This window comes from Mobula birostris, chromosome 6, assembly GCF_030028105.1.
Source record: "Mobula birostris isolate sMobBir1 chromosome 6, sMobBir1.hap1, whole genome shotgun sequence".
Classification (NCBI taxonomy): Eukaryota; Metazoa; Chordata; class Chondrichthyes; order Myliobatiformes; family Myliobatidae; genus Mobula; species Mobula birostris.
The window spans coordinates 102,812,902-102,829,855 of record NC_092375.1 but is presented as its reverse complement, the minus strand read 5'-3'; the positions used below and the strand labels follow the sequence as shown (position 1 = coordinate 102,829,855).

General features: G+C 41.9%; 1 protein-coding gene across 1 annotated transcript in view; it reads left to right on the top strand.

Moving 5' to 3' along the window:
- hacd2 (3-hydroxyacyl-CoA dehydratase 2) overlaps positions 1–16,954 on the top strand; it is a 71,863-nt gene that overhangs the window by 11,124 nt on the left and 43,785 nt on the right. The window contains exon 2 of the mRNA XM_072260949.1: positions 4,965–5,082. Within this exon, the coding sequence (XP_072117050.1) occupies positions 4,965–5,082 (118 nt within the window). The remainder of the gene's footprint in view (positions 1–4,964; positions 5,083–16,954) is intronic.

Here is a 16,954-nt window from a genome sequence, read left to right as displayed (position 1 = left end):
CATGGTAGAACTAATGTCTTGAGCTGTGTATATGTCAGTGCAAGAAATATCATGGGAAAGGCAGATGAGCTCAGGGCATGGATCAACACATGGAATTATGATATTGTAGCCATTAGTGATACTTGGTTGCAGGAGGGGCAGGACTGGCAGCTCAATATTCTGGGGTTCCATTGTTTTGGACGTGACAGACTGGAATAAAAGAGGACAGGTGGTGTTACTAGTCAAGGAAAATACCACGGCCGTGCTTGGTCAGGACAGACTGGAGAACTCATCTAGTGAGGCGTTATGGGTGGAACTGAGAAATAAGAAAGGTATGACCATGTTAATGGGGCTATATTACAGACCACCCAACTGTCCAATGGATTTAGAGGAACAAATTTGGAGAGAGATTGCAGACTGCTGCAAGAAATATAAGGTTGTTGTAGTAGGTGATTTTAACTTTCCACATATTGACTGGGACTCCCATGCTATTAAAGGACTAGATGGGATGGAATTTGTCATATGTGTTCAGGAAGTCATTACATAGGAAGTGTTTGCTGTCTTGAGGCAAATTAGGGTGGATAAGCCCTCAGGGCCTGTCAAGGTGCTCCGTCCAGCCCTGCAGGAAGCAAGTGCAGAAATTGCCAGGGCCCTAGTAGGGATATTTAAATCATCCTTGGTGACTGGTGAAGTACTGGAGGATTGGAGGATAGCCAATGTTGTTCCACTGTTTAACAAAGACTCTAAACATAAATCAGAAAATTATAGGCCAGTTAGCCTGCCATCAGTAGTGGGGAAAATTACTGAAAGGTATTCAAGGGACCAGATATGAGTATTTGGATACACCTGGACTGGTTAAGGACAGTCAGCATGGCTTTGTGTGTGATAGCTAACCAATCTTAGAGTTTTTTGAGAAAGTTATCAGGAAGATTGATGCAGACACGACAGTATATGGACTTCAGCAAGACATTTGACAAGGTCCCAAATGGGAGGTTGTTCAAGAAGGTTCAGTTGCTCGGCATTCAAGATAAGGTGGTAAATTGAATTGGACATTGGCTTTGTGGGAGAAGCCAGAGAGTAGTACTAGATGGTTGCCTCTTCTGACTGGAGTCCTATGACTAGTGGAGTGCCGCAGGGGTCAGTGCTGAGTCCGTTGTTGTTTGTCATCTATAGCAAAGATGTGGGTGACATGTGGTTAACTGGATCACCAAGTTTGCATATGACATGAAGATTGGGGATGTCGATTGTTAGGGATGAGATTACAGAGTACCTGGAGGCACATGACAAGATAGGCCAAAGCCAGCATGGTTTCCTGAAAGGAAAATACTGCCTGACTAACCTACTGCAACTTTTTGAGGAAATTACAAGCAAAGTAGACAAAGGAGATGCAGCAGGTGTGCTGTACTTGGATTTTCGGAAGGCCTTTGACAAGGTGCCGCACATGAGGCTACCTAGCAAGATAAAAGCCCATGGAGTTACAGGGAAGTTACTAGTGTGGGTGGAACATTGGCTGATTGACAGAAAACAGAGAATGGGAATAAAGGGATCCTATTCTGGCTGGCTGTGGGTTACCAGTGGACTTCCACAGGGGTCGTTGTTGGGACCGCTGCTTTTTATGATGTATGTCAGTGGTTTGGACTATGGGATTAATGGATTTGTGGCTAAGTTTGCCGATGATATAAAGATAGGTGGGGGAGCAGGTAGTGTTGAGGAAACAGAGAGACTGCAGAGAGTTTAGGGGAATGGGCAAAGATGCGGCAAATGAAATACATGTTGGAAAGTGTATGGTCATGCACTTTGGTTGAAGAAATAAATGGGCAGATTGTTATTCAGATGAGGAAAGAATTCAAAATGCAGAGATGCAAAGGGACTTGGGAGTCTTTGTGCAGGATACCCTGAAGGAGTATTGCGTGCAGTTTTGGGCGGGTATACTGATATTTTGACCCGGCTGGTGGCATAGTGGCATCAGCATCGGACTTCGGGACGAAAGGTCCCGAGTTTGAACCCAGTTCCAGCCGGCTCCCCTGCACGCTTTCCATCCGTGCTGGGTTACGAGCTGGTGATCTCTTTGGAAACTCACCCGGCAGAAGCCAATGGCAAACCACTACTGTAACTTGCCTCGTACGCGGTTCCCCACTACGTCAGAGAGGCGTGGAGGGAAATTGTCCGCTAACCGGAGAAACTTCAGATGCGGTGTACCTTTCCTTTTATACTAACATTGGAGAGGGTTCAGAGAAGATTCACAAGAATGATTCCAGGAATGAAAGGGTTACTGTATGAGGAATGCCTGGCAGCTCTTGGACTGTATTCTCTGGAGTTCAGGAGAATGAGGGGGAATCTCATTGAAACGTTCCGAATGTTAAAAGGCCTGAACAAATTAGATATGGCAAAGTTATTTCCTATGGTAGGGGAGTCTAGGACAAGAGGGCATGACCTCAGAACTGAAGGATGTCCATTTAGAATAGAGATGCAGAGAAATTACTTTAGTCAGAGGGTGGTAAATCTATGGAATTTGTTGCCACGAGCAGCTGTCGAGGCCAAGTTATTGGGTGCATTTAAGGCAGAGATAGATAGGTACTTGATTAGCCAGGGCATCAAAGGGTATGGGGAGAAGACGGGGGAGTGGGGATGACTAGAAGAATTGGATCACCCCATGATTGAATGGCGGAGCGGACTTGATGGGCCAAATGGCCTACTTCTGCTCCTATATCTTATGGTCAAAGCATCTTTTTGATTTAAAGGGTATCAGATGACTTTGATTACAAAAATGGAGGTCTAGTCCAAAACTCAATTTTAAAGTTCTTGTCCATGTTTTCTTATCCTTTCATGGCCTCAGCCTCTCCCTCTATCATACTGCAGTGTTCCAAAGTCTGGATCAATATTAATAGCTTCTCCATTGCCAGGCCAGGCCCTAAGCTGTGGAATCTCTCTCTCTCTAAAACCCCTGTTCTCTCTGTTCTAAGGAGTGTCAAACTGCTTTTGATTCAGCTTTTTATGATCCATCCTTGGGTTCTTTGTGTGACTTAGTGCATAATTTTGTTTGATAATATATACCGAGAGGGTTAATGTATGTAGCGTGCTTGATGGCATTGGGCCTGTACTCACTGGAATTTAGAAAAGGACAGGGGAATCTCGTTGAAACCTATTGAATGGCCTAGATAGAATGGACATGGAGAAGGTGCCTCTTATATTAGGGAGAGTCTAGGACCTGAACGCAAAGCCTCAGAATGCAAGGACATCCCTTTAAAACAGAGATAAGGAATTTGTGAAATAAATTGCCACAGTCAGCTGCGGAGCCAAGTCATTGGGTATATTTAAAGCAGAGCTTGATCAGTTTTTGATTAGTAAGGGTGTAAAAGGTTACAGGGAAGAAGGTAGGAGAATGGAAACAGGAGGAAATCTGCAGATGCTGGAAGTTCAGGCAACACACACAAAATGCTGGTGGAACGCAGCAGGCCAGACAGCATCCATAGGAAGAAGCACAGTCGACATTTCGGGCCAAGAAATAAATTAGCCATGGTGGAATGATGGAGCAGATTCAGTGGATGAATGGCCTAATTCTGCTACTATATTTTATGGTGTTTTATTGTTTTAAAGTGGTTACATAAATTGAATTTGGGGGTAAGAGTGGAAATCAGAGCCCATTTTGTGAGTTTACATCCATTACCGGACCTCTGTGTGTATGCCTCTCTGGTTTGATAGTACGATACTTTTATGTTTGCTTCTGTTTATCACATGGAAAGTCAGTCTGTAATCTCAAAATGTTACTCTTTCCCCACCTGCACCTATTATTGTTTCTTCACCATGAATTGCATACAGGTCAACCAATAATTAGGCTTTATATCCACCACAGGAATGAAAATGCACTTCGCAGTCACTGCTGTTGGATCTGCAGATGATATTGTCCTGAAAGCTCTTTGGAAGTCAAGAATGAGGTGTAAATCTTGTGGTTCCAGCCATTTTATTAGGTGGTCATACAAAGACATAACAGTAACCAACTCACTCTACTGAAAGAAAGAAGACAAAGAAAAGAAGAAAGAACAAAGAAGTCATGGTCATCTGTATACTGAAAACTAGGCAAGCTGGACAGATGAGGAAATTCCTTTGATGAGAACAGCCTATAAGACATTGTATGGTGTGACACAAACTACAGACAAAGAAACTAGCAAAAAATACAGAACCAGCTATACTATAAATTACTGAAAATCCACTGAACATTTGCAAGGAAATGTGATTATAAACTAGCATAAAGAAAGTTGAACTACAAGAAAAGTTGGATTCTAATCCAACATGAACTTAGATAATGAATCAATGAATGCAAAATAAGCTTGTCTAGGAGATTTACAAGGATGTTGCCTGGATTGGGGAGCATGCCTTATGAGAATAGGTTGAGTGAACTTGGGCTTTTCTCCTTGGAGCGTTAGAGGATGAGAGGTGACCTGATAGAGGCATTGATCGTGTGGATAGCCAGAGGCCTTTTCCTCAGGGCTGAAATGGCTAATATGAGGGAGCATAGTTTTAAGGTGCCTGGAAGTAGGTACAAGGAGGATGCCAGAGGTAAGTTTTTCACAGAGTGGTGGATGTGTGGAATGCACTGCCAGCAACAGTGGTAGAGGCGAATACAACAGGGTCTTTTAATAAACTCTTATGTACATGGAGCTTAGAAAAACAGAGGGTTCCACTCCACTATCTGTATTTCTGTACCCTCTTAAAACCCTCCTTAAAACGGTCAAGCTTTTGCTATCTGTCCTAATTTTTCACCTTTCCTCACTCTAGTACCATTTTGTCGAATAACGTGAGTTCCAAGTTTGCATCCAACAATATCAAAGCCAGTGACATTCTATTGAAAGCAGCTACAATTAATCTGGGTTAATGAAAGTACCACTGTTTCATAAATAGACTGTGCTACTTTTATTGAGGATTAGAAAGATCTTTGTTTTGAAACCTCTGAAAGGGTCCCATTTTTAATCCTGCTTCTGTTTCAGGTGGCTAGTCATTGCGGTTGGTCTGATTCGAGCTGGCCTGGCCCGGGGCACCTATCACGGTCTGTACTATTCCATTGAGAAACCGCTGAAGTTCTTCCAGACGGGAGCACTGCTGGAGGTGAGTGATTGCAGGAAGTCCCTTTAGCAATGGATTCCTAATCCCACAAGGTTTTGGTTCTATGGGCTCCTGGTAGGCATTGAGTTTGAATTCTGTATACTGTGGTCAGATCATAGATAATGACGGTACGGTTTGCCACACTGAGGGTAGATGGCTTTGACAAAAGCTGGGAGTGATTGTTCTTTTGCATGTGGGTGTGATAAACAATCGTCACACTTACTGCCTTTGAGCTGAATGACTGATTGTTCAGGCTATATAACTAATTGTTAGGCCATTTTATAGGGTCATTCAAAGCTAACCCCGCTGCTGTGAGGTTAAAGTCACTTATAAGCTAAGTGACTAAGTGATTAACCAGTCAAGTTTTTAAACAACGTTTTGATAGTTTTGTGATCACTTTTACTCGTGTTTTTATTTAACTAACTGAATTTAAATTCACTAGTTGCTATGATGGGATTTAAACTTGTGTCTCTTGATTGTTGGTTCAGGCCATTTGTTTGCTGACCTGGTAACTTGTGCATTACTATCCCAACCCTTGTCTATCTTTAGCCAGAGGATGGTGAATCTGTGGAATTCATTGCTACAGACTGGAGGCCAAGTCATTGGGTATATTCAAAGCAGAGGTTAATAGGTTCTTGATTAGTAAGGTTATGGGGAGAAGGCAGAAGAATGGGGTTGAGAGGGATAAATCAACCATGACAGAATGGTGGAGCAGATTCACTGGGCTATATGACCTAATTCTGCTCCCATGTCTTGTGTTCTTATGGCTTTATCTTTGAGTCTTCTAAGTGCATGTAAGGTTACTGAGCCTTGTGGACCAGCGCAAGATCTCTCAGTAGCTCGTGCTGTATTGATTCCTTGCCAGATGTTGATTCCTGTTGAGCCTTTGGATTAGTACTTTGTATGGCGCTCTGTCACTGACTACATCTCAAAGCTATAAAAGAGACATACATCTTTGGATTCATCCACCTTTATTATTGAGCTGTATCGAGAAGGTTGGAAGTGTTGTGGGTAGTGTAGAAGCTTGTCGTAGGTGACGAGGGGACATGAACAGGATGCAGAGCTGGGCAGAGAAATGGTAGATGGAGTTCAATCCAGAAAAGTTTGAAGTAATATGCATTGGAAGATTGAATTTGAAGGCAAAGTACAAGGTTAATAGCAAGATTTTTAGCAATGTTCAGAAACAAAGGGGGTCCAAGTCCATAGATCCCTTAAAGATGCTGCACAAGTTGATAGGGTGGTTAAGAAGGTGTATGGTGTGTTAACTTTAATTAGTCAGGTGATGAGTTCAAGAACCACGTGATAATGTTGCAGTTAGACCACACTTGGAGAATTGTGTTCATTCCTGGTCGCCTTATTATAGGAAGGATGGGGAAGCTTACAGAGGACATTTACCCGGATGCTAGGTTAGAGAACCTATCTTATGAGGAAAGGTTGAGTATGCTAGGAGCTAAGGAGAATGAAAGGTGACTTGATAGAGGTGTATAAGATTATAAGAGGCACAGATAGCATGAAAGGTTACTGAGCCATTTTCCCAGTGTGACAATGGCTAATAGCAGAGGACATCTGTTTAAGATGTTGGGGAAAAAAGTGTAAGGGAGATGTTAAAGATAATTTTGTTTACTCAGAGTGGTAAGTGCCTAAAATGCACTGCCTGGTATAGTGGTAGAGGTTGATGCATTTAAGAGACTCCTAGATAGACACATGCATGAAAGAAAAATGGAGGGTCATGGGGTATGTAGGAGGGAAGGGTTAGATTAATTGTGGAGTAGGTTAAAAAGTCAACACAAGGTCTTGGACTGAAGTGTTTATATTCTATCATCATTCAGAACATGTCATTTTCTACTTGAAAGAAGTGGACTTTAGTCTACACTTCTCTCTCCCTCAGTAAAGCACCCAGCATAATGAATGTCTTCACCCAACCCAGATATTCTCCCTTCTCTCCCAGCTTCCGTTGGGCAGAAGATTCAAAAACCTGAAAACATGTATCACAGGACTTAAGGACAGCTTCTGTCTCAAATGTTCCCCAGTACGACATCACAATCTCGATTGTTATGGCTTCACACCTCATTATCTGTCTGCGTTGTCTTTTCTCTATTGCTGTATTTTAATATAATGTTTTTTATTATAACATTTTATTCTCAGTGCTGTTGTTACTTTCCTTCTACTACCTCAGTCCACTGATCTAATGAAATTATCTATACAAGAGGCATGCAAAACAGTTTTTCACTGTGCCTCAGTATATATCACAACAATAAGCCAATTTACCAATTCAAAGTTCAAAGTTATTTTTTTAATCAAAGGATCTATGCCATCGTATACTACCTTGAGATTCATTTTCTTGCAGGCATTCACAACAGAACAAAGAAATACAATAGAATCAATGAAAAAAATACACAGGAAGACTGAGTAGCAACCAATGTGTAAAAGGCAATCTGTACAAATACAAAAATAAATAAGTACATAAATAATTACAAAGAACATGAGTTGTAGAGTCCTTGAAGGTGAATCCATAGGTTGTGGAATCAGTGCAGTGTTGAGCTGAGTGAAGCTATCCATGCTGGTACAGGAGCCTGATTGTTGAAGGCTTTTCCATTCTTGGGCATTGGTGTTTCCATACCAGTCCGTGATGCAACTAGTCAGTATACTCTCCACTATGCATCTATAGAACTTTGTTAAAGTTTTAGGTGACATACCAAAGCAGCGCAAACGTCTGAAAAAAGTTGATATGCTGCCATCCTTATTTGTAATTACACTTATGTGCTTGCCCCAGGAAAATGCTCTGAAATGATAGCACTGAGGAATTTACTGACCTTCTCCATCTCCAATTCGCTGATGAGGACTGACTTGTGGATCTCCACCAGTTTCTTACACCTATAGTTAATAATTAGCTGTTTGGTTTTGCTGACATTGAGTGAGAGGTTGTTGTTGTGACACCATTCAACTAGTTTCTCTAATCTCCTTCCTACTGCATATGCTGATTCATCACCACTTTTGATTCGGCCAACAAGTGATGTCATCAGCAAACTTACATATGGCATTGAAGCTGTACCTATCCTCACAATCATAAATATAAAGAGACTCATGCAGAGGACTAAGCACATAGTCTTGTGGCACACCTGTGCTAATGATGATTGGTGGAGGTGATGTTGCCAATCCAAACTGACTGGAGTCAGCAAGTGAGAAAATCGAGGATCCAGTTGCACAAAGGGATATCGAAGCCTCAGTGTTGGAATTTATTGATTAGTATTGAGGGGATGAGAGTGTTGAATGCAGAGTTGTAGTCAATGAAGAACATCTTCACTGTCCAGATGTTCCAAAGCTGTGTGAAGAGCTGGTATAATTGGGACCTCTTCTGGGCAGGTGGGACCTGTACAAAAGGGACAGGTTGCACTTGAATCTGCGGGGAACCAATATTTTGCAGGCAGGTTTATTAGAGCTATGGGGAGTGGTTTAAACCAGTATGGCAGGGGGATGGAACCAGTAAGATAGAACTGAGGACGAACCAGTAGGTTTACAATGGCTTACATGACTGTAAGGAAGGACAAGCCAATGATTAGGTACAAATTGCAGACAGAATAAAGAGTTAAATTGTACCACAGACAAAATTCAAAAGGGTGAAGAATGCAGGACTGAAGGTGCTGTACTTAAATGTACGTAGCATTTGGAATAAGGTGCACAAACTAGTGGCGCAATTAGAGATTGATTGGTATGACATTGTGGGCATCACTGAGTCATAGCTGAACATCAAAGGACAGGCAGGAAGGCATAGGTGGTGAGGTGGCTCTGTTGCTAAGAGATGGAATTACATCTTGAGAAAACGGTGATATAGGGTCAGAGAATGTTGAATCTTTGTGGGTGGAGTTAAGAAACTGCAAGGGTAAAAAAAACACATTAGGGGAATCATATATAGGCCTCCAAATAGTAGCCAAGATGTGGGGCTGAGATTGCAAAGGGAGCTGGAAAAGGCACATAATAAAGATAATGTCACAATTGTAATGGGGGACTTCAATATGCAAGGGGATTGGGAAAATCAGGTTGGTGTCAGGATCACAGGAGAGGGAATTTAGTGTTACGATTTTGTAACATACCAGTAGCAAGAGATGACAAATTGAGTTGGGTTTTAATATTAAGACAAATAAACTACTTTCTTAAATAGAAGTTAACAGTTTTATGCATCTATAGATCCCTTACAGTCAAACTTAGAACCAGTTCTTAACAAATCTTACTCAAGCACAGTCTTAAAGTAGCAGCTCAGAGAGTCTCAGTAATTCACGAAATAGGTAAGAAGAGGATTCACAATGCAGCGACGGGGCGATCACGACGAATTCCAAAGATTCCATGGCTAGCGAATGAAGAAACAGATACCAAAGATCCCAGCCCAGGAATACTGTACCAAAGTCCACGAAGAACGATTTCACAAAGTGACTGTCACGAAATCCACACCCATGGATCATACGAAGGACAGACACGTCTCATCAATATTTTCCAAAATAGTTGAATTTGTCAATCTGGCTGAAGTAATGTTCGGTTTAAAATAGGCCTCAGATGGATCAGCTAATAAATTTCCAGAAAGCTCACATCCATCTTTGTTTACAGCAACCGCCACAGCTGCAGTTTGTTTTTCATGATGCAGCTTAAGCATATTTACGTGACAAAGCTGCGTTGGCCTTCGTCTATCTGGCGTTTTGACTACATAGTCCACATCATTAACTTTAGCCACAATTTCATAGGGACCATGAAACTTAGCTTGTAGAGGGTTTGTTTGTGCAGGGAACAAAACACGCACTTTATCTCCCGGCTTGAATGACTGCATTCTGGCTTGTTTATCATACCAAATTTTCACTCTTTCCTGGGCTGATTTTTAAATTTTCCTTTGCTAGGTTGCAAGCCCTTTGCAACTTGTCCTTGAACTTCAAAATATAACCTAGCAAATTAACACGCAGGTCATTGTTAACCCATTGTTCCTTTAACAATGCCAAAGGTCCTCGGACCTGGTGACAAAACACGAGTTCAAAGGGACTAAAGCCTAGGGAGTTTTGTACTGACTCCCTTACTGCAAATAAAAGCAAATTAACTCTCTCATCCCAATCCTTCTCATTTTCAATACAGAATGTCCTAATCATGGTTTTGAGGGTAGAATGGAATCTCTCTAAGGCCCCTTGGGATTCTGGATGATACGCAGATGATGTAATCTGTTTGGCTCCCAGTTTGTAAATTACCTGCTGGAGTAATTCTGACATAAAACTACTCCGTTGATCAGACTGAATTTCTTTAGGCAAGCCAAATAAAGTTAAAAAAAAACTTTACAGGAGCCTTTGACACAGTTTTGGCTTTTATATTTCTGAGAGGTATTGTCTCTGGAAATCTAGATGCTGTACACATGATAGTTAGCAAGTACTGATGACCAGCTTTAGTCTTTGGCAATGGGCCAACACAATCCACATTAACTTTAGAAAAGGGTTCACCAAATGCAGGAATAAGCTGCAGTAGGTCCACTAGGATGACCTGATTAGGTTTACCCACAACTTGACAAGTGTGACAAGTCCTGCAAAATGTTGCAACATCTTTCCTCATACTAGGCCAGAAGAATTGTTTTAAAACTCTGTTCACAGTTTTATTCACACCTAGATGGCCACCCAAGGTTTTACTCTGGGCCAAAGTTAAAATCTCATTCCTATAGGCTTTAGGAAGTACAACCTGATGAACCTGATGCCCATTCCTCACTTGCAGGAATATTAGGTGGTCTCCATTTCCTCATTAACACTCCATCTTTGAAATAATACCCTATTGGCACTTTATTAATCTCCTCACCTGGGAGAGCTTTTTCTCTTAAAGCTTCAATCTCAGGGTCTCTGCTCTGTTCTGCTATAAACTCCTTCCTAGACAGAGATAAATCTTTATTATCAGATGTAATACCTTGATCCTGATGAAACAATGAAGGCAGAAAAGTCCCTGACAAGTTATCAAAATCTGATTCCCTATTTGGGCTGTCATGAGTAGCTGGATCATACTGCACAAGACCATCTGCATTGGCAAGTTTCTTGGCCCTAGCTCGAGTTACTGCACACAAGGGATAAATGTTGGGGTCTATCTTTGAATCATCATTGATTGGCTTAGTTGTCAGCTGCACTGCATGAACAACTTTACCACCTGCTAGGTCATTCCCTAACAACAAAGAAATAACTTTGTAGTCCTATTTTAACAAGTCCTGAAACTAACTCTGACTTCAAAATTACCTTGTGCAGAGGTACAGAAACAACATCGCATCCAGTACCTTGAATAAGATTTATCTCACCCGTGGCAGTGTCATCACCAAACTTTAGAACACTGTCTAATATAAGTGACTGAGAAGCCCCAGTATCTCGAAGAATTTTCACCGGTACCAGGGTTGACCCTTCCTTTACTGAAACAAACCCATCTGACATAAAATGAAGGAATTCTTTCCTAACCTGACCAGACTTCTTACCCTTTGACAGAGCTTCATCAGAATGTTCAGGACCCTGGGGGGTCACAGGTGTTTCAACATTTTGAACACAGGCATCTGGAACTGCCTCCTTTTCCTTCTTCATTTTCAGAGGGAAACAGTTAGCCATAACATGACCAGGTTTCCTACAAAAGTGACAAGTAGGACCAGAGGGCTTCTCCTTTAATTGTTTGCCTTCATCCTTACCTTTGTCACTAGATCCAGATTTGATTTCTGGTTTACTCTGACTGTCCATGCTACTCTCTTGGAAGGTCTTACTCGGGTTAAACTTAAAATTGTGGGTTAAGGCAAACTCATCTGCTAATTTAGCAGACTCTTGCAAAGTGGTGGCATTCTTTTCATCTAAATATGCCTTTATGTCATTATGGATGCACCTTTTAAATTCTTCAATTAAAATTAATTAACACTTTCAGTTTCTCAAAATTACCATCCACCTTTTTAGATGTGCACCATCTTTCAAAACACACAGATTTCTCATAAGCAAATTCCACATGAGTCTGGTTCACAGATTTCTTCAAATTCCTAAACCTTTGCCTATTGGCTTCTGGAACCAGTTGTTAGGTTTTAAGTACAGCCTGTTTCACAATCTCATACTTAACTGCATCTTCAATTGATAGGGCAGAATAAGCCTGTTGAGCCTTACCCTTAAATACACTCTGTAGCAAGAGAGGCCAGCTTCCTTCCGGCCAGTTTTGGCTCTGAGCCACTTTCTCAAAATGCTGGAAGTATTTATCAACCTCAGTTTCATCAAATGGAGGGACCAATTTAACTTCCCGACTGGCAACAAACTTATCACCAGAGTCAAACACTAGACCCCTTTGCTGCAACTTCTCTATCCTCACTAACTCAAACCTCCTTTGTCTTTCTGCTTCCTCCCTCTGTTTTTCTGCATCTTTCCTCTGTTTTTCTGCTTCTTCAGCTGCAAACCGCCTCCGTTTTTCTGCTTCCTCAGCCTCAAGCTGTTTTTGTCGTAACTCAATCTCGAACTATTTTCCTCTTAATTCAATCTCAAGCTGTTTTTGTTTTAACTCAGCCTCAAGCTGTTGCTGTCTTCGCCTATTCTCAGCCTCCATCTTTAGTTTTTCCAACTTGTACTGGAGTTTAAGATCACTGGGTTTACTTTCAGGAAACCTTACTAACACCCCCTCTTCAAACTTACTCAAAGAAATATAGTGCTCAGCTATTATCCTCTAAATCTGTACCTTTTTCATATCCCATTTTACCGCAGTAAGTTCCATCTCCTTAGCAGTGCCTTAGGGTCTGGTGATGCCAGAAATGCCCCAATATCCATTGCTGTTAGTTTCCCCACACAAATCAGTCAAAAGTGTAGTAGCCAATCAGATCGATAATCAATCAATCAATAAGCTCCAATTTTGTTACAATTTCGTAACGTACCAGCAGCAAGAGATGACGAATTGAGTTGGGTTTTAATATTAAAAACCACTATATTTATTTACATCTACTCAAAAACATAGAAAATTAAATAAGCTACTTTCTTAAACAGAAGTTAACAGTGTTATGCGTCTATAGCTCCCTTACAATCAAACTTAGAACCCATTCTTAACAAATCTTACTCAAGCACAGTCTTAAAGTGGCAGTTCAGAGAGTCCCAGTAATTCACAAAATAGGTGAGAGGAGAGACTTGTGGATTCACAGTGCAGCGACGCAGCGATCATGGCAAATTCCAAAGATTCCACGGCTAGCGAATGAAGAAACGGATACCAAAGATCCTAGCCCAGGAATACTGTACCAAAGTCCACGAAGAGCAATTTCACAAAGTCACTGTCACGAAATCCACACCCATGGATCATATGAAGGACGGACACGTCTCCACAACGCACAATTTGCCGCTGATTAACCCAATCCTTTGGGTATGGGTAAGCATTAGACTTTACCCTTCTCAATCATGAGCTGTTCTGTGATAGCTCGAAGTCTGCAGTCTTCACTCTCTCATTGTTTCCTTCGACTCCTTCTCAGCACTATGCCCACATTTCTTTTATACCTTCAGCATACATCATAAGGTAACACTCACAGAAATGAAACTGGGGACATGTAACATTACAAGATGGCTTTTTAGAGCAGCTTGTGCTTGAGACTACTCGGGGAACGGCTATCTTAGATTGGTTGCTGTGTAATAATCCAGATCTTGAAAGGGAACTTAACGTAAAGGAACTCTTAGGAAGCAGTGATCATAATATGATTGAATTCATACTGCAATTTTGAGAGGGAGAAGCATAAGTCACACGTATCAGACTATAAGGTCAGACAGAAAACTGATGACAGCGACGCCTGTCTTCCAGACAGGCTTAACAGTTTCTTTGCACGCTTTGAAGCATCAAACACTACAGCAAGAGGGAGAGCCAGTCCCTTTTTACCATGTGACCGGCCGGCTCCAATCATTGATCCAGAGCAAACGTGGAGGACCCTTGCCAGGGTCAACCCACGAAAAGCGGGAGGTCCTGACAACATCCCTGGACATGTGCTCAAGGAATGTGCTGATGTATTAGCAGATGTCCTGACAGACATTTTCAACTTCTCCCTTAGTCAAGCCATTGTCCCCAGATGCTTCAAAACCTCCATAATCATCCCTGTAGCAAAGAAATCAGTTGTAGCCTGTCTGAACGATTACCATCCCGTTGCACTGACCCCCATAGTGATGAAATGTTTTGAACAGCTTGTCAAGCCTCATATCACAGCCAGCCTCCCCTCATCACTGGATCCTCTACAGTTTGCTTATCGTCCAAATTGCTCTATGGAGGACGCAATATCCACCACACTGCACACAGTTCTCTCTCACTTGGACAACAAAGACACTTATGCCAGAATCCTGTACATTGATTTCAGTTCAGCATTCAATACCATCATCCCGCAGAGACTAGTGGAGAAACTGTCGCTGCTTGGCCTTAACACTGCCATGTGTCGCTGGATTCTGGATTTCTTGACAGAGAGACCACAGTCAGTCCGTGTTGGCAGGATCATCTCTCACTCCATCACGCTGAGCACTGGATCCCCACAAGGCTGAGTGCTTAGCCCATTGCTGTTTACACTGCTAACACATGACTGTGCAGCCAGATTCAAGGAGAACCTGATCATTAAATTTGCTGATGATACCACAGTAGTGGGGCTCATCAGCAGAAAAGATGAAATAATGTACAGGAGGAGGTCAAACACCTAGACAGCTGGTGCAGGGATAACAACTTATTGCTTAATGTCACCAAAACCAAGGAGATGATCATTGATTTCAGACGGTCTCAGCCTGAGCACACACTCCTCAGCATCAGCGGCTCCACATCAAGTTCCTTGGGGTGCAGATCTTGGATATCTCTCCTGGTCCAGGAACACCACTGGGATTGTGAAACGGGCACAGCGGAGATTGCACTTTCTGAGGAAGCTTAAACAAGCATCATTCCCCACTAACATCTTAAATACATTCTACAGAGGCGTGGTTGAGAGTGTGCTGACCTTTAGCATCACAACCTGGTACTCCAGCTGCAGTGCTGTCGACAAAAAAGCCTTGCAGAGGGTGGTTAGGAGAGCAGAGAAGGTTATTGGGGTCTCCCTACCTTCTATCCAAGATCTCTTTCAGAATCAATGCCTCCAGAAGACTCATTAAAGACCCCTCACACCCTCTCCATGAACTGTTTGTTCTTCTGCCATCAGGCAAACATTACATCAAAACTAAAACCACAAGGCTACTAAACAGCTTCCTCCCACAGGCAGTCAGACTGCTAAATAGCTGCTCTACCTGACTCTGCTTTGGACACTTTTAACTTGCACTGGACACTTATAACTTGATTTTAACTGACATGTGACTGTTGTGTTTTACTATTTATTGTTAAGTTTATTATTTAGTGTTGCATTTGTTATGTTATGATTGCACTGCCCCTGAGAAACGCTGTCTCATTCTGCCCTGCAGAGCTGATGTACGGTTAGAATGACAATAAAGTTTTTGGAATCTTTGAATCTTAAAGGGAATGAGAGAGGAGCTTGCCCAGGTGGATTGGAGGAGGATACTGGCGGGGATGACAACAGAGGTGTCTGAAGTTTCTGGGAATAGTTCACAAGGCACAGGACAGATATGTTCCACAGAAGAAGTTGTTCTCAAATGGCAAAGGTAGGCAACTGAGGCTGACAAGGGAAGTTAAGGACTGCATAAAAACCAAGGAAAGGGCATATAATGTAGCAAAAATGAGTGGAAAGTTAGATGATTGGGAAGCTTTTAAATTCCAACAAAAGGCAACTAAAAAAGCTATATGAAGGGAAAAGATTAAATATGAAGGCAAACTAGCCAATAATATAAAGCAGGTTGCCAAAAGTTTTCTCAGTTATATAAAGAGAAAAAGGGAGATGAGAGTTGATATGATACTGGTGAGGTAGGCAAGGCAAACTGAAAGGTCTTAAGGTGGCTAAGTCACCTGGACCAGATGGACTACACCCCAAAGTTTTGAAAGAGGTTCTGAAGAGATAATAGATGCATTGGTCATGATCTTTTAAGAATCACTTGATTCAGGCATGATCCTGGAGGGCTGGAAGATTGCAAATGTGACTCCACTCTTTAAGAAGGGAGGAAGGCAAAAGAAAGGAAATGATGTTCCAGTTAGCCTGACCTCAGTGGCTGGGAAAGGTTGGAGTCTCTTATTAAGGACGAGGTTTCAGGGTACTTGGAGACTAATGATAAAATAAGTCAAAGTCAGTATAGTTTCCGTAAAGGGAAGTCTTGCCTGACAAATCTGTTGAGAGTTCTTCAAGGATGTAACAAGCAGGGTGGACAAAGGAGAAGCACTGGATTTACTTGGATTTTCAGAAGGTATTTGATAAGGTGTCACACATGGGGCTGCTTAACAAGATAAAATCTTATGGCATTACTGGAAGGGTACTGACATGGATGGAGGAATGGCTGACAGGCAGAAGGCAGTGAGTGGGAATAAAAGGGGCCTTTTCTGGTGGTTGCCAGTGACTAGTGGTGTTCCTCAGGGGTCAGTATTAGGACCCCTACTTTTCACATTGTTTATCAGTGATTTGGATAATGGAATTGATGGTTTTGTGGCAAAGTTTGTGGATGATACAAAGGTAGGTGGAGGGGTAGGTAGTGCTGAAGAAGCAATGCCATTGCAGTAGGACTTGGACAAATTGGAAAAATCAACAAAAAAGAGGCAGTTGGAATACAGTGTTGGGAAATGTATGACAATGCATTTTGGTAAAAGGAACAATAGTGCAGAGTATTATCTAAATGGGGAAAATATTCAACCAGGAGTTGCAGAGGGACTTGGGATTTCTCATGCAAGACTCCTAGGAGGTTAATTTACAGGTTGAGTCTGTGGTAAAGAAGGCAAATGCAATGTTGGTATTTATTTCAAGGGGAATAGAATATAAAAGTAAGGAGATGAT